The sequence below is a fragment of the Cyprinus carpio genome, chromosome A20 (genome assembly GCF_018340385.1).
Source record: "Cyprinus carpio isolate SPL01 chromosome A20, ASM1834038v1, whole genome shotgun sequence".
Taxonomy (NCBI): Eukaryota; Metazoa; Chordata; class Actinopteri; order Cypriniformes; family Cyprinidae; genus Cyprinus; species Cyprinus carpio.
This window is the reverse complement of record NC_056591.1, coordinates 15,514,156-15,532,786: the sequence shown is the minus strand read 5'-3', so window position 1 is coordinate 15,532,786 and position 18,631 is coordinate 15,514,156. Positions and strand designations below refer to the sequence as shown.

Genomic DNA, 18,631 nt, shown 5'->3' with positions numbered 1-18,631 from the left:
TTGGTTTGTAGATGTTGGTGTTATTGTACTGGGACATTGTCATTACCAAGAGGATTTAATTGAACACAAATCTGCATTTTTCTGCTGAATTTGTTTGCCCTTTAGTTGTCAGAGTTGGTAGACTTGAACTAAAAGTTGTTCACATCCATTATCAGTCAGCTTGATTGTAGTGGTGTTGTTTTTGGCTTTATTTTTGGAGAAATGGATTTTCTTCCTGCCTGTGGTGGGTTATGATCTTGCTTGATATCCTCTGGCCAGCTTATTATTCTTGTCATACAGCACATTACCCAGGAGAGCACTGCTCTTAACCACTTCAAATGAGCTAGGCCCGCTTAATTTCCTTCACGCCTACTGGGGGCTGTTTATCAGTAGGATTTGTTGATCGTTGTATTGCTTGCAGTCCAACCTCAAAAGTGCTACTATGAGTCAAACAAAAGACAAAATGTGTGTCTATCTGAACCGAACAGGCAACAAATATGAAGTTGATTATTGATATCTTTATTGTGACTTACTCCCTTAATCTTTCACTCACATACTTGCTCGGTCTCTCTGTCCCTTGCTTGCTTTCTGTTTTGCCTCATGAAACTAATAGAGGTTTTAATTGCTCATGGGCCTCATTGTGTGTCGTCTTAATTATACCCAGTAGGGAGCCTCATCGCTGTTCAGCTCTGAAAGTACAGAAGTTACAAAGGCCCATCCTGACCGAACTTCTCTGGAACAAAAAGCTAAACGGAGCACACAACAAACGAGAGGGCTGCATGCACACCTTTGCCAACTGTCCTAGTATGCGAGCAGCTTTATGGGGTCCTGCCGCTTAAACCCGACAACCCTGCTCCTCCTTCCCTGATGGACTCCCTCCCTCTCGTAGCCCCTTCATTTGGACAGTGAATTCTTTTCGTGAGCTTGAATTTTCCTTTGGCTTTTTCCTGTGGCCACTTTTGCCGTATTAATCTGCTTTGACCGTTTAGACAAGAATTGGAATGGAAGTCAGGAAGTGGAGCAGGTGGGTTCAGCAGGTCTCGGGTGTTCACTTGTGAGCGTGTAGTGTGGCTGTTTAATCGTGACGTGAAAGACAGGTAAGAAGAGTGATTAAAGGTGTTTATGGAGAGCGTTAATGATTTATATGCCCTCCTGTTGCTTTATTGGCTGCTGTAGGGTGTACTGAAGTGTTTAACACTGTTCACTGGAGCCCTATAATTTTGGCAGACAACATCTCAGCCACCAGTGAAATGGCAAGGTAGATGGTAATGTTGTGCAAAGTGGAAGCTGTTAATGCTTTTTTGCAAACAGTCTATACAGAAGTGTTTTCCTGCATCGCTATTGCGACGCCGCTGAGTCTACAGTGTCACAGAAAAAAAACAATTATGGTGTTGTGAGGTTGCAGTCTGAATTGCAGACTTTTGCAATTTTAGCCGTAAAATCAGAAAATGCATTTTAACATGGTGAAATGTGTTCAAGCTCTTTTTGGTAGCTCAAAACATTTTTGAAGTAGCTGAAATATTTCCAAAAATTGTATAGAGTTTGATTCAAGGATTCAAAGCATTTATTGTCATATACCCAGTGAGGAAAACAATCCACAATGAACAAAAAAACACTTAAAAACCATAACACAACAAAACCAAAACTATACACACACATACACAAACTATACACTATACAAACTATACACACACACATACATGCATACAATGTAAGAAACATAATAATAAAAACTATGCTGCAGTAGTAGGAATATAGACTATGAAAATAGAAATATAGACTATGTATATCTATATATGCGAGGATAGAGTAGGAATATAGAATGTGAAAAACAGAAATATAGAATATGTATATGATATCTATATAAGCGAATGTACAGTAATAAATTATGTGCAAAAAAAACAGTAGTGCAGAAACTTGCAAATTGAGTGCAACTACATGATAACAATAGCAGCAGTAACAGATGAGGCTACTGTACATGAGTAATATTAACAAATATACAATGGTAGTAATAACAGCAATAACATTACAAATGTTCAAATGAGATGAAACAATATGGACCGACTGTTCTCTGAGATAGATAAGTCCGGTTTAAGAGTCTAATAGTTGAGGGGAAGATGCCGTTCCTTAATCTGGAAGTCCTGCAATTTACACTCCTACTGTATACCTCCATCCTGAGGGTAGGAGTGTGAATAGTCTGTGCTGGGGGTGGGTGGGGTCTTTAATGATGGATGCAGCTCTTCTGTGGTCTCTTCGATGGTAAATGGCCTGCAGAGAGGGCAGTGGAGTCCTGATGATCTTCTCAGCAGTCTTCACCAATCTCTGCAGACGCTTGCAGTCACTTACAGTGGTGCTGGCATACCATGCAGTGATTCAGCTGGTCAAGACGCTCTCAACTGCACAGCTGTAGAAGTTGTGGAGGATCTTAGGTGACATGCCAAACTTCCTCAGCCTCCTCAGGAAGTACAGCTGCTGTTGTGCCTTCTTAACCAGCTGGGTGGTGTTGAGTGTCCAGGTGAGGTCTTTGCTGATGAGGACCCCCAGGTATTTAAAGCTGCTCACCCTCTTTTATGAGAGACAGGTCTTATAATTCTATGGAAATTTGCTAAAGGTTCCATGTTGGACTGATAATAATAAAGATTATAAACTCTGAAATGAGACAAAATCAACACAGAGATTTGATGTAATATTACTTCCCATTGCATCGTATTTGCAGTGTAATTCAATTCATGAAAAATTGGTCAAAAAGACCCTAAAACATATCATTGTGAATCAAAAAAAAAAAATTTCTGTCGAGAGTACAGTACCATTCAAAAATTATACTTTTTATTCAGCAAGGATGCATTCAATTGATCAAATGTGACATTTTTAGATTTAGTGACCGTAAAAACATTTTACAATATTACAAAAGACTTCTAGTTTAAGTAAATAGTGTAAACAAGACATGTATCATAACTCCAAATCAGCATATTAAAATGAAGGAGTGATGGCTGCTAAAAATTCTACATTAAATTACATTTTTAATATGTATAAAATATAAAATTTATATTTATATTAAATTTATATTAAAAATAATATAAAATAGCAAACAGTATTTTACTTAAAGAAATTATCACATTACAGTAAATTTATTTATTTATTTATTTTAGTGTTTTAGTAAGTATCGTTTAAAAAACCTTGAATGTTATATCGGTATTAGTCCATCAAGATTGGGTTTGTCCTTTGAACAAATTTACAGTATGTGAGAACTCTGCTCTGTGTATATGATACTTGTACACCTGTGTATTTCTGAGTGTGTCAGAGTATTATTTGCTTGTATGGAGGTTCTTTGGTTCCTTGCTCTGGGCAGTGGATGCTCCACCAACCCACACGCTGTGTATTTATACTTCAGATATGTAATCCAGTTTGCCTCTCCACCTAAGTCAAGGGGGTCGGCTACAACAATGAAGTCAGCCCGCTTGCTGTTAGTCACTGAATAACCGCTCAATGCCTAGAAGTGGATTATGTTTGGATGGAATGTGCACTGCTCTATTCTGGCTTTTGAAAAATGATGATGACTGTTATTGTCCACACTATCATACAGAGTTTAGTTTTTGTATGCCACTGGTAAAGCGCAACTGTGGGTGTTTGGCCTGCTTTATGCTTAAACAATATAATGCAGAGATTTAAAATAATAGAGGAATTGCAAAAAGAGTTTTGTAGGTTTTACTACTATGGTAAGTTGGTTACCACTTGGCTATACCTTATTTTTTGGAACCAAACCATGGTAATGCCATCTTGTTCACAGATGAGATGTGAAAATGTGTTTCAAACGATACCAAGTGTGACCGATGACTGTGTCAATTATGGGAAACACACATCCCATTAACACTTGCAGCAGTTTAACACTTTCATTTGCTTACACTAATAACTCTTTACTCACCGCTTGGCAATAACATGCATTAAAAAAGTTATTTCAGTTGATAGATGGGAGAGATTTAAAATAAGCAGTTACAAATAAAAGTATTATGATGTTTGTTACAGGGTGTTTCAAGGTAATACTATTATATTGTTTTGAAATACCTGGTATTATCAGGTAAATACCAAAATATATGTCCATAGTACTGCCTTATCTGTATATTTATTGTACATTTGTAACATGTTGTAGACACTGTATATCCTGTACTTACTGCTAATTGCACTTCTGGTTAGATGCTAACTGCATTTTGTTGCCTTGTACCTTACATGTGCAATGACAATAAAGTTGAATCTAATCTAATCTAATATGATTATGATCATCATTAGTTACCATGGTGTACATAAAGGACCTGTGTAATAGTTTTTTTTAATGCTCTGTTATTGTGAGAATCAGGCCAGCAAACTTCTGGTTACCAGTCTCAGTCTTCACCAAGTCTGTGTTATTTATCCCTGCAGTCGAAGAAAGAGAAACAATATTACTGAATTAGATATCAACAAGTTATTCATCTCCGTCCGTACTTCAGCAAGCTGCTGGTACTGCGGGAGAGAAGTTTATGTTGTAATGAATTTGCAAGCTCATTTTTCTACCACACACGTACATGTTCCCCTCAGTGTTTTTACAGATGAATCCCACGCACAGACAGCAATACTCCCCCCTCCACCCCCTCTCTCACACACACCAACTTCTGGGCCTCACTGTTCTTTGTCTTCCTACTCCAGTATCACTTTAGATTGAGGTAGTGGCTCTCTTCAGTCCAACCTCATTACTGCTATGCCTGGCTAGCTGCATATGAGTTCCAAGCATACCAGACAGAGCAGGAAGCTTTAGATGTCCATGCCAGAGGCTTAATGAAAAGAAAAACTGGGGAAAGATGAAGCAAGTGAGGTAGAGAAGAAAGGTTTGAGATGGAATTGAATTCAAAATGTTTTTCTGTAGCATATGAGAGGTCCGTCCAAGTTTACTAGCACTGTGTGTAGTAGTCAACAGCATAATAGCCATCCATGCTGTTTTGATCATTTCCTCCTATTCCCATTTGGCAAAGTATTTGATGTCCCAACTGCTACACTTCACACTTTTGACTCTTAATTTCATCATTTCCATAGCAGCCACATTGTCTTGTGAATGAATTTCGTTCATGCATAAACATGAGGGCCTTAAGGGAAGTTTGAGGATGGTTTAGCAATTATCTTGAGCATGTGATGAGCATTTTGTCTCATTGTTTGAAATCTTCTCTCTTGTTTCCCCTCTATTATCTCCACCCCCTCATTCACAGCGTGGCAGTGGCTCGCTCACGAGATGTACCTGCCTTTGGACCACCTATTCCCGAAGAGGCTACGTTCCCGAAGTCCACCGTCTTTCGAGATTTCCTGCTAGCCAAGGTCATCAATGCTGAAAATGCAGCCCACAAGTCAGACAAGTTCCGCGCCATGGCCACTCGGACACGACAGGAGTACTTGAGGGACCTGGCCGAACGGCACGTTACAAGCACACCTATAGATCCTTCGGGCAAATTTCCTTTTATTTCTCTGGCCCACAAGCGTAAGGAAAAGACTCGGCCATATTTTGGTGGAGAGCTGCGTAGCCCAGGGGCCATCACCTGGCCTGTTTACGCCGAGGACCATGGAGCTGGAGGAGAACTGGAGGCCCTGCTGGCCATTTCAAATGACTTTCTAGTGCTGGTGGACCCAGAAGCCAAGGCTGTTGTCTTCAACTGCGCTGTCCGAGATGTCATTGGTTGGACGCTGGGAAGCCCTGCTTCCATGAAGATCTACTATGAACGTGGAGAGAGCATCTCCCTGCGCTCCATCAATAACAACACAGAAGACTTCCGCGAGGTTATCAAACGTTTAGAGGTAAGTTTGGAGATGCATAACAGTATCATGACAGATAGGGGTTTTATTTTATTTCTATTTTTAAAATTTGAAGGATTTTTTTTCCCCTGAAAGTTTTCAGTCACATGTACAAAACATGGACCTGAGATCTTGGATTTTTTTTTTTTTTTTTTTGGTTCTTATTCTTTTTCGGTTTATACCCATGTGGATTTATAACTATCAAGCTTTCACTCAAGCTTAAAGTAGTTTTTTATGGCTGTGCTGTGGATGATTCATTGTGTGAATTAATGGTGTTTAAGAGAGCCTTTGCATAACTGTGCAGTGGCTTGAATGTACTTCTGATTTGGCCCCCTGCCCATTATGTCACTCTTGAAGTGCAGGAGCTGTTGCCATGGTAACTAGTACTCTGCAAACTGAATGCTCATGATCTATATCACAGTCATGAAACATGTTAGGAGAGCTTTCTTTATACATTGAGGGTTAAAAAAGCCTTGATCCTGATTTGCAGTAGTGTATAATAGCTTATGAGACATTTTCAATCCATTGTGCATTTTTGACAAGGTCTTGCATCCTTAATGGAGGAAATCTTTTTCTAAATTGCATAAAAATCGCTTTAGTCAGTCAAGTCATATCAATCTTTTATGTCACTATTTTCTCTCAGCACCTCACTAAAGGCTGTGAGACATCTGATATGACCTTGCGGAGGAATGGCCTGGGTCAGCTTGGTTTTCACGTTAACTACGAAGGCATCGTGGCAGAGGTGGAGCCGTATGGCTATGCCTGGCAAGCAGGGCTAAGGCAAGGCAGCCGGTTGGTTGAAATTTGCAAGGTGGCTGTGGCAACACTTTCACACGAGCAAATGATAGACCTGCTCCGCACCTCAGTAACTGTGAAAGTTGTCATTATACCGCCCCATGAGGATGCCACTCCTCGCAGGTAGGTCTGAGTATCAATTATTTTTTTGATTCATTATTTCTTGAGTGCATCCTGGTAAATAAGTAGGCAGTAATTATTTTTGTCAGGTAGAAAAGTAAACCACTTATTCCAAGTTTTGCAATAAGACAACAAATCAAAACATTGCACCTTTGTGCCCACACATGCAATCCAAAATAGAAGAGATCTGCCTTCCCAGTCTAGGCTTGCCTGCAGGCACTGTGCCAACTTGAAGGTTATAATGATCAGGCTCTAAACTACAAATCATCACCGGATTTTTATTTGCGTTCACTGTGATGTTTTTTACAGTTTTGTCATTTTTAAGTTAAAAAAAAAAAAAAAGAAGAAAAAAAAAGTTTGAAGACCTGTAAGTTTTATAGTCCTTACAGGGAGAAGTTTATTTTATGCTGTTTATTTTAGTTACCTAGTTGGTTGGTTGGTTAGTTAGTTCAGTAACTTTTGTGGACCAGGGTGGAATAACATTTATGGAATAATACTTTTATTCAGCATGGATGCATGAAATTGATCATGATTATTTCTATACTATTTGTGAACTTTAATTTCATCCATTTAAAGAAAAACAAATCACAGGTTGCACAAAAATATTAAGCTTCAATTCAGAATATTAGAATGATTTCTGAAGGATCTTGTGACAACTCTACTTTTCCATCAATGGAATAAATTACATTTTAAAATATATTAAAATAGTAAATAATTATTTTAAATTTGTGCTAATATATCACAATATTATTGTTTTGACTGTATTTTGACCAAATACATGCCACCTTGGTGAGCATTAGAGACTCCTTTTAAAAGATAAAACCCTTTATTATACAATCCTGATACACATATAGATAATATGCACTTATTATAGTGATTACAGTAACTGGGTAAAAAAAAAAACTAGGCACTAACCCTGAACTTACCCCTAAACCTAACCTTAACCCATGTAGCTACCTTCTTTTACCCATTATTTAAATAGGTGAGTACATTGTAAGTAGATGTAAGTACACATACTGTACAATAAAGTGCAACCAAAAAACCTTACCAACTGCAAATGTTTGAACGGAAGTGTAAATATCTGATTTCAGCTTTAAGATAAACCAAATGCACTTCAATGCCACTAACTACCTAATTCATCGTCTTGCAGGGGCTGTTCAGAACTGCACCGCATGCCAGTCGTTGAATATAAGGGCAGCAATGAGAGCGGCTCATTTGAGTACAAGTTTCCTTTCCGGAGCAATAACAACAAATGGCAGCGCACCTCGTCCAGCCCACAGCAGTCCCTCACCGCCTCGCCTCAGAGTCATAGTGGAACCCCGAACCGCGCTGTCAGCCTGGGGGCCAGCATGGGCAAGACCCTCTCTGCCGAGCGGCCCGAAAGAGCTGCCGCCATCCCCCGTAGCGTGTCCAGTGACGGCCGACCTCTGGACTCTAAAAGGTGTGTATGATGACTGCCTTTATGTAGTGAAGCTTTTGTTAAGTTGCTCTTCCCCATCATTTTTTTTCCCTTGTACTTCCTGTCTCTCGTTTATCTGTATTTGTGTGTATCGCTCTTTCTCTACCTCTCTCAGGGTGTCTCCAGGTTCTGAGAACTATGCCCTGACCTCCTCTCTCATGTTGGGTCGCTCGCCGCACAACCGAAGTTCCCCCAGTAACCTCTCCTGCTCCAGTGACACGGGCTCAGGGAGCTCCGCTCACTGGAGGCAGAAGTCCATGCCAGAGGGGTGAGGCTCTACCAAAAACTGTCCATCCCTTAATCACCCAGTCATCTCACTGCTTTATCTGTTCAAGCTTTCACACAGCATTTTTTATGACAGGATGGCTGTTGCATCGACCGCAAAATGATGATTGCTATTAACAGCATATGCATGTTTATGTTTCCGTTATAGATTTGCACACAACAGGCACTCTCCTCTCCCAACGGAGCGGCAAATGGGGGCAGAGGATGGAAGCAGCGGCAAGTCGACCCCCAGCTGGCCCAGAGTGGAGGACGGCTCTGACAGACCACCATCAGGTCAGACCACACTCCATCAGTGATGAATTATTAAAAGGGAGGGGGATAAATGTAAGGTGTCTGGAAGTAAGAAAGGAAAAGATCAATGAAGAAACACTGCTGGAAAAAATGAATGAGCTAAACAAAACCATTAACTTGATTGAAAGGTTGAAAAAGGAGAATGGAGAGAGAAGAATGGCAGTGAATATTCAAAAACTGAAGTTTTTGAAACACATGATGACAGAAATAGTACTCCTATTACTGGGCTCTGAGGCCTTTAGTGCTCGATATTTGAATGAAGCATGATTATAGACTTCTAGACTTCAAGCATCAAAGAATGACGACATTCATAAACCCTCAAGACACAAAATTTAAATTGTACTTAATTTAACAGTAACACCACTTCCTGTAAGCAGTCTTCAAGCATTTCTTAAATCAGATGCTTTTATCAAGCTATATTTGAAAATATCACTGTTAGAGCTGGGTATCAATGCATATTTCCAGATCGGATTCAATTCTGTTTCACAAGCTTTTGGTTTGTGTTCGATTCTGATTCATTTTTCAGTTATGACCATATTTCAGTTACAATGTCCATTTTGCCTGAATGAATAGTCTCTCAGCCAATTATGTAAATAATACAGAGAACTTTCTGATTTTGTACATTTAAAAAAAAATTATTTAAAAAAACTAACAACAGGCCGTTCAATTGCTATTTATAGAGTATAACAGTTATAACCAATATATCCGCTTGCCCTCACCATTTTTGCTATGCAGAGTTCTTTTAATATTATTTCTATACTGTTATAAATTTTATTAATATTTTGAATTAGCTTAATTATATTTTCAGTTTTTATTTTTAGTTTGTTTTAATAATTTGAATCTGCTTTCATCAATTCATTAGGTTTTTTAAGATAATTTTCATATAAGAAATATTTCCTATTTTCATCAAAAATATTCTTTTTTTTTTTTTTGGTTTAAACTTTTTAATCTAATATTTCTCTCTCTCTTTTTATTTCAGCTTTATTTTAATTACTAAAAACAATATTTCGGTAGTTTTAGTTAACAGTACCAACACTGATGCAACAGACATGGTTCCTCAAATCATGTGGCTTGTTGAGGAAAGGTGTGCTATTACTTCTCAAAGAGCCCAGACTTACAATTTTTACCTGGTCTATGATAAAGAGGGCAAAAACAAAAAAAAATCCCATAGACTTGCATTGAAGGAAGGATCTGGGTATCAGAACATCAAAGAGACTTGAGGGCAGACTCTTTTGACTTGAGCCTGTAAGTAACCATTTAGAACACCTTAGCAACCGCATAGCAATGTCCAGGCAACCACCCACGACACCTTAGCATAGAGGTGGCTACACAGGCAAGCGCCATTCAAATTCACTTGAAGATATTTAAAAACCTTGTCTTTCTTCTCAAGTGATTTCATTAGAAAACACTTAAAGTGATGTATTGTTTTAAGAACTCGGGCAAACTCTTTAAAACACACGTGCTAGCATGAAATCCAGTGCATTGAAACACTTCTTCTGAGGGTTTTAGTTGCCTTGCTGTAGGCTGTGTGGTTTCGTTCATTATCCACCTGGCCTTGACGGATTCCTTTTTTTTGGGGCCACACTTGTTTTTGACAGCAGGTCGGCTCCATTCGGTCTTCTCGCCTTTCTAACACACAGCAGATCATCTGATCCTTCTCTCCCCCTGAATACCTCTCTCTTATATAACCTCAACCTTAGAGCGCTTAGTAGATCAGGCATTGCCTTTGAAAGTAAGCTGTGTCCAGTGAAAGGCAGCAAACATAAATGGTGTCTCTGAACAGCAGGCTGTGTATGGGTTCATGCAAAGACAGAAATACCTCTTCTTTCCTGCTGGTATGGTTGTGTAAGCAGCGCTTTTTGTGCCTCTAGCACTCCTCTCCTCTCACTCTTCAAGGTCCAAGTGTGCTGTGACTCACACTGCCACCCCCTTTCTGCGTATTTTTCTTGTTTCTCTTTCTCTCTCCATTCCTTGGCTTCTCCACATCTCCTGTGTTTGACAGGAATATTCCCATTTTTTATAACACTGCAGGACTTGCAGGCAGTCTTGCTGCCTCCACTGTGTCTGTCTCTCACTTTCTGTCTCCATTAATGTCCCCTCTTTTGTATATTTCTCCGAAACAATCTTACAGTTTTCAGCTTCTCTGATTGTTGTGGTCCAGCGGCCCATCTCCACATTTTGGCCCTTTTTAGCTCCGCTATGTGACCTCTCAGAGACTCGGACTGTAATAGCAGGGTCCATCCCACGCAAAACACATCTGAGCCGTTCGGCCCAGTAAACTATATAACCCTTGCTGTAAATGTTACCACAGCCTAGAATTATACGCCGCTCTCATGATTGCAGTCGACTGTTTGGAGCATGAGAGGTCAGTCGCCAAATGCTGACCTACTGTATGCCAGTTTTTTCTTTTAGGGTGTCTTTGAACCTCAAACTACACTGAAAATTAAAAATAAATATTTTCTATTTTCTATAGATATTTAATTTAAAATGGTTTAATTTAAGACATTATTCACCACAAAAAGAACAAAATTAAATAAAAATAAAAAAGTGAGTTAAATAGCCGTTACACATGAAAACCGATTCTACATATTAGTAAAATAATTAGTCCAAATCTTAGGATGTATAAAAAGAACTGTTGATGAATAAACAATACAGAAATTGTTATTAGAAGAAGACAGATATAAGAAGGTGGAAGAGGGAGGGAGGCCAGTAAAAAAATCCTATGGAAGGCTGGAAGGCAAGTGACATAAAACCATATGAGGCATAGAAGGGCTACGCTTTCCAATTTTTGGCAGATTTCTGACATTTTATGTTGCTCATTGACATCTGAGCTTATACTTTTCCCAGTCATTTCTAGATTTTTTTTTTTAAGCAATTTTCCATTTTTCTAAAGCATGCTAGCACAAAATTGTTTATTCAGGAATGAATTTGAATTGATTAAAGAGTTTTTGATTTTGTCTTAAAAAATTGTGGTTTGTTCAAATTGAGCTTTGAAATTCAAATTCAGCTTTGAATCGCTGAAGGGAGGTAGAGACAGGAAGTTGCGTGTCAGGAGGGGAAGGAAAGCCTTTTCATAAAGCTCAAAAGGAATTCCCCCCCTCTGAAGTCCAGTGGCTCATGCATGTACAAAGAAATGACCTTTTCCCCTAATCTTTTCACAAATGTATGTCCACTCGATTATGTCTTAAAGCCTGTGTAATCAGTCTGTGTGAAATCTGATGCACAAAGTGTCTGATATTTTAGGATAATTTCAAGTTTGTATCTTTTCTGACGTTCTGCTTCCTGTCCATCCATCCCCTCCCCCTCGTGAAATTGCTTGTACCATCTATTTTTGTTATGCTGGCCATTATGTAACAGCCAACAATTACACAATAGTTTCATTTACACTCAGTATCCTGTAATGAAATCAGTACAGACTGCGTTAGATTTATTGGTCAAATTAGATTGCTTGGAAATCAAACTTTTGATTATGTATAATTATGTATATGTCTCTGTATTATGTATTGATTTTTATGTTATGTTTTATCATGTGTGCATGTATGCATTGTGTGTGCGTGTGCGTGCACATATCCATGTCTTCTTTGGGCTTTGTTTATGATATTGCTCATCTAAATGAGTCTCAAGTGTGTGTGTGTGTGTGTTTCCTCCCTGCTGTTTTGCCTTCATTTTCAGTATTCACCAGAGTGTTTTTTCTCTTAATTACCGTCTAATGTCCTGTTTTCTAATGCATTCTTATCTATTATGTTCTGTAGATGCTCCAGTCACTAAATCGAGCTCGTCCTACTCAGGCGGCCCACGCATCCAGAGACAGGAACAGGTCATTCACCTTTCACCCAAGAAGGGCAGCCAGGTGGGTTCTTGACTGCTGCACATAACTGCTCTTAAACCACTTCACTAAAGGAGCTTTAAGTGTAGAGCGTGATTATTCAATACCACAAACATTAATTATTGTTAGTTAAAAATTTGTTTGTTAACACTAAGCAAATATGTTGGTTAGAAGGTTACTTAAAAGTAATCCTTTAAGCCTGAAATCCACTCAGAACACCTTAGCAACTGGGTCAATAACATATACACTATTGTTCAAAATTTTGGGGTCAATAAGTTTTTTTTAAAGAAATTAATACCTTTATTCTGCAAGGATACATTAAATTGATCAGAAGTGACAGTATCGCAGTTTCCACAACAAGATTAAGCAGCACAGTTTAAAAAGATTAATAAGAAGTTAATAAATATGTTTTTTTGAACATCAAATCATCAAATTTGAATGATTTCTGAAGGATCATGCGACACTGAAGACTGGAGTAATGACTGCTGAAAATTCAGCTTTGCCATCACAGAAATAAATTTCATTTTAAATTATATGAAAATAGAAATAGTTATTTTGAATTGTGATAATATTACTGTTTTTACTACGTTTTGATCAAATAAATGCATCTTGAAAAACATTGCCAAATCTTACTGACCTCAAAACTTTTGAACAGAAATGTGTGAGAAAATGTACTCCTTGTATTCATGTTGGCTTTTATGATTTTGAGAACACTTTTATATCATTTTCAAGAAAAAAAAATATTTAATTACTCTGACAATGTAATGTGGCTTCAGCATTAAGTAAAACATTTTCCTAACAAAACATTTTTTCTTAAATACATGAGTTAATTTTTTTTTATGTTTTAAAATGCTTTTTTCAATGTAGAAAGTGTTTTTTAATATCAATCTATTAAGTGATGAATAATTTATTGATGAATCTCATTAAGTTTTTGGGGAGTTGCACAACACATCATTGTACAGCCTGAACTAACCTTGCCATGTCGTTCTAGATTTTTTATTTTTTTCCCCAGGCTGATGAACAATAAGCATTTGTTTAATAGCAGGCATTCATGAAGGTCTCCAGGGGTCCTCTCTATGATATAATTTCCTGTTTTATTTTTGTGTGTTGATTGCACCACATTTTGTTGGTCAGCTTTGATTTAGCAGACCAAAATTTTTCAAATATTAATAAGCAGTTAAGCATTGTTTGTTTATTTTTTTCTAAGAAATTGCTTATTGTGGTGGGAAATCTAGTTTGCTTTTATTGTAGCTCTTTCTGAATATATGACCTCTTCTGAATATATGACCTTTTTCTTACAGTCTGAAGGTCCGTACTCCCACTCGAGCAGTAATACGCTCTCCAGCACCACGTCTAGTGGCGGTCACAGCGATGACAAGTGGTATGATCTGGGCAGTGGAGGGATAGCAGACCAGCCGGACTCTGAGCCGAACGGACTTGGTGGTGGGTATCTGCAGGGTGCTTCAGCGGACAGCGGCATCGATGCTACATCATACGGCCCCACACATGGGAGCTCCAGCTCTCTGCTGGCTGTGGGAGCTACTGGTGCCAGAGAAAGAGCTCCCTCACCTTGGCACAGCCCCACAGAAGGGGGCAGGAGGGTGCTTGAGAGGTCCCCTCCTGCTGCTGAGTCCCCAGTGTCCCCTGCAGATGTGCCGCCTACTACCCGAAGCCCACCGACCCATCTACTGGTCCGGGATGGCAGTTCCTACAGTCTGAGTGACATGGCCTCTTATTCTAGGTATGTGTTTTGGTATTGGATTTTTTTTAGCAGCAACTTAGCAAATACCCAGAACTCTTAGTTTTGTAGCTTGAGGATGTATCTAGAAATGTGATCCAGTGTTTGAATGTTAATTCAGTTCTTTGATATACTGTATCAAATGTTTGTACTAGGAATATTTTATACATATATACTTTATATACATATACATACTATAAAGTATGTAAAATATTTATTTTCTGAGATAGTCTAGACATGTTTTCCCTTATCTGGCTCTTCCTCAGCACACGTCACTCTGTTAGCCCTGCAGTCCTGAGCTCTAGCCATAGCTCCCCACGTGAAGAGTCTTCCTCAGCCACCTCCCCCTCCTCCTCCTCCTCCTCCCAGAGCTCAGTGTCACCTGGCCCTAAGAGTTTCTATCCGCGCCAGGGGGCCACTAGCAAATACCTGATCGGCTGGAGGAAACCAGGCAGCACCATCAACTCTGTGGACTTTGGGGACACACGCAAGTAAGTAAAGGAGCTTGGCTGTTGGTATGATGGATGGCTGGAAGATGTGTGACTGGATTATTAAGGTGTAAAGGAGTGATGTTTGAAAAGATAAACAAAGGCACAGGTTCATAAATCACAGAGTAGTTACAGTCCTGTTGAATAAATTTGTCACAAGTTGTTTTATATACAGTTAGGTTTGATGTAGTTGTTTTTGCTCTCTCTGACCTTCCTCTTCAGTGGCAATAAATTTGTTACCAATACGTGACTGCCACCTTCTGGAGAAGAAGAGTAATTACAGTGAAATGAAATCTGTGAATAGTGGTCCTGTAAATATGGAAATTGTTGCCATGAAAATAACAGGCAACAATTTCATGTTTTAATTCAATTTTGTTCTTCAGACGACCACAGGGTGAGGGGACAGACCCCGGGTCTTCTCAGTCCAGGCCCTCTCTTAGGGATCTGCACTCTCCTCAAGCCATGTGCAAGTCCACAGTGGAAGAAGATCTGAAGAAACTTGTGACGCCAGAAAGTCCCCCATCCAAACAGCACAAGAACAAGGTCTGTCAACTGAAAGAACTATAATACTAAGCCAGTGTGCTCCATTTTTGAATAAAGTTGGCCAATTGCATCAATGGCCCTGTTTACATCTGGTATTAGGGATGAATGATTAATCAAAATTGCAATATAATTGTTCTCATTTTTATTTGTATAGTTATCATTATAGTTATCTTTATGGTTATTGTTCTTGGTGTGAACGGTAATAGAGGGTCAGTGACATCAGTCATATATCCCTTCCCTTGTCTTCCCTGCAGTCCTCCTCAGGTCCAGTGAGCTCAGGGAGGCGTTCTCTGCACCGCACCCTGTCAGATGAGAGTATATACCGGGGTCAGCGGCTGCCGTCTCTGGGAGATTCAGTTCTGGAGCAGGCTCTGGCCAGCGAGGTGCTCTTCAGCTGCTCTACCCTTCCACGTTCACCGACCACCCGTGGCGCCCCACTGCGCAGACCTTCCTACAAAATGGGCATCAAAATGCATGGTGAGAAAGCCAGTCATGATTGGGTCAGAGTGCTGTTACAGGCTAGCACATTCTATAGATATGTCCTGAAATTGCTAAATTTCAAATCTATTAAGCCTGGAGTCATCAACAGGGGGTCCGGGACATGACTGCAGGGGCTCCACCAATTACTGTTTGATCTCAAACCAATTCTAGTGGAAAAAAATGAGACTGTGCATTTAACAAACATAAAATATTACTATAACTTCAAAGCTAAAATTCAGCTAAATGTTTTATTGTCTGGAAAGATTTTTACTTTTTCACTCAGCACTGCAAGTTATAAAAGTGCATTGCAGTGTAGTTCCATTAAAGTTGATAGTGCTCCTTTAGATGTTGTGTAAGAGTCACACTCCACAAGCTGGGCAAAAGCACACAATCACACACATGCACACACACACACACACACACACACACACACACACACACACACACACCCACACAACACCTCATGGTTTCTCATTGGCTATGTGTTAGGTGACCTCTCAGCGTCTGACACCTCTCTAGCAGACCTGCACGAGCGACAGAGGCCACCTCCTCCTGAACTGGGTCTCATGCCCCTCCCAGACACGGACACAGACAGCGGCCTGGACTGGACCCACCTCGTAGATGTTGCCAATGCTTTCGAGGGTGAGAGAAGACCACAACGCAGTGAGCCCATTTCTCTTTTCTTTATCTCTCCTTCTCAGCTTTGTCACAGCTTTGCACAATCCACCTGTCCATCTTTTGTAGAAGGGAGTTTTTTTTTTATTAATAATGTAAGGGCACTTTCATATGCCAGGGTTTGATTGTTAAAGCTACACTATGTAACTAACGATTCATAAAATTAGCTTTAGCAAGATAAAAGCATAGACCATTTTATTCCAAAGATAAAAAACTTGCCATGACTGTCATTACCACCACAAAATGTTATCAACAACACTCATAAATTAACTTTTGGAGGGAATGGTGCTTGTGATGAGTATGTTTATGAAAAAATGAGAGAATTCTCCTGTGACTGTAAAATTAGTGAAAGTGACATGACATGTGAGCACACACCCGGAACAGTAGGCAGCCTTTACTTTTTTTGGCTGCTGGTGAGCAATTGGGAGTTTGCTACCTTGCTCGAGGGCACCTCAGTCCTGGATATTGAGGGTAGAAGAGAGCGCTGTACATTCACTCACCCCGCCTACAATTCCTGCCGGTAATGACCCGCGAACCCACGACCCTTTGGGTTACAAGTCTGACTCTCTAACCATTAGGCCATGACTGAGACATGACATGAATGAGAGTGTGAAAATAACCTAATGAGAGAGTGGAAAGTGTTTTAAGGGAGTTTAATAACAGATCACAGGGCCAAAAGTGGGTAGTTAAAGAAACACCCATTACTAGGTGTCAATAACTTGATATGTCTTCAAACTTTATAGTTATTTAGGCTTATGAGGTTAAGGATTGATCCATTTTGTGTCATATCATGATTTGCTGAAATATAAGGATTTAGAATAATGAGTGAAGTGCTGTTATATAAATGGGAATGTCCCCTGAGGACTTGCACTGATGGACAGATGTGAAATCATCGTCTGTGTTAAGCTCGAGGAGCTGCTTTATCATATGCCTAATGCTGCCTTCCCAGTTAAATTAATGCTCTGCTTGTCATCACATCATCATCTCTCTCTCAACTCCATCACACTCTTGTTCTTCATTCCCCTCTCAGTGCAGCGAGGGTTTATGTTTAGTTCTCAAGACATCAGTCAGAGAGGAGAAACTTCACTCAGTCCTCAGCATGTAGAGCTGCAGCCTGTGCCCCACACCAGACTCTCCCCAAGGTACATCCACCATCCAATCTGTAATTCCTATTTTTTGTGAATGTGGTTTCTTTGCACGTCATTCGTTTTGTCCTAACTTTGGCTCTTCTGTTAGTGAGGGGCCTTCAAGCTACAGTGGGAAAGTTTCTCAGCTGGAAGCTCTGGTGAAGATGTTGCAGGAGGACTTGAAGAAAGTGAGGAGAACTTACAATATTCAGAACCAACTCTTTGACTGCTACAACCCTAGTAACTCTAGGCTCTGCTGAAATTTTAAAGTGAGTGTATTGGCCCTCACCTTTATCCTTCTCTCACCGTGTTTTTCTTGTCCTTCAGGAAAGGGAAGAGAAACTGAAACTGCAGGCACAAATTAAGAGGCTTTGGGAGGACAATCAGAGGCTGCAAGAAGAGTCTCAAAGCTCCGCTGCCAAGCTCAAGAAGTTCACGGAGTGGGTCTTTAACACCATCGATCTGAACTGAGCCATCTGCAGAAGACAGGCAAGATCAATAGACTTCTCGAGGACCAGACAGACGTGGGAGAGACTTTTACTCCCAAGTGAGACCTGATTGAGAATTGTCCATTCACAATTCAAAGTAATTTGATGTTCACATTAGCATTCCTTTACAAGCTATCAACACGTCTGTGGTGATAATGACCAATTTTGACATGGCTCAAATCCAGGCGAGGGCAAAAATACAAATATTTAGCCCATTTCTGTGATGACTTTTCCTCTCTAGATCCCCCGGGACATCATTAGAAATGCCCACAGGAGTAACTAGTAACTGACTGTGATACCAGCCTCTGCCTTCCAGGCTGTTCCACTGTTGTCCCTCCTGTGCCCTACTTAGCCCTGACAACCTGACATTCTGCTCCATGAAGACCCCCTGCCTCAGAGTCAGAGTAGAAGACTCCTCTGCTACATATTTCAGCATCCAGCACCATGTCGTAACATTTCGCGGCGTCGTTGTGGTTTTGGAGTTCGCTTTTGTCCCCAACAGTAGAAAAACCCTCCCCACATTCTCTCA

At 39.9% G+C, this 18,631-nt stretch overlaps 1 protein-coding gene across 7 annotated transcripts in view; it reads left to right on the top strand.

Moving 5' to 3' along the window:
- Positions 1-18,300, top strand: part of LOC109077386 (signal-induced proliferation-associated 1-like protein 1) — a 72,338-nt gene extending 54,038 nt beyond the window's left edge. For 3 of the 7 annotated variants that reach the window (XM_042777792.1, XM_042777794.1, XM_042777793.1), the window contains 14 exons: positions 5,211-5,790; positions 6,431-6,705; positions 7,853-8,143; positions 8,277-8,429; positions 8,595-8,719; positions 12,490-12,587; positions 13,865-14,304; positions 14,568-14,792; positions 15,173-15,332; positions 15,587-15,809; positions 16,302-16,475; positions 17,518-17,629; positions 17,724-17,802; positions 17,942-18,300. In XM_042777792.1, coding sequence (XP_042633726.1) covers positions 5,211-5,790; positions 6,431-6,705; positions 7,853-8,143; positions 8,277-8,429; positions 8,595-8,719; positions 12,490-12,587; positions 13,865-14,304; positions 14,568-14,792; positions 15,173-15,332; positions 15,587-15,809; positions 16,302-16,475; positions 17,518-17,629; positions 17,724-17,802; positions 17,942-18,085 — 3,079 coding nt within the window. In that variant the 3' untranslated portion in view covers positions 18,086-18,300. The remainder of the gene's footprint in view (positions 1-5,210; positions 5,791-6,430; positions 6,706-7,852; positions 8,144-8,276; positions 8,430-8,594; positions 8,720-12,489; positions 12,588-13,864; positions 14,305-14,567; positions 14,793-15,172; positions 15,333-15,586; positions 15,810-16,301; positions 16,476-17,517; positions 17,630-17,723; positions 17,803-17,941) is intronic. The other 4 variants (XM_042777797.1, XM_042777796.1, XM_042777795.1 and 1 more) reach the window with 4 other exon arrangements.
- The last annotated feature ends 331 nt before the right edge of the window (positions 18,301-18,631 follow it).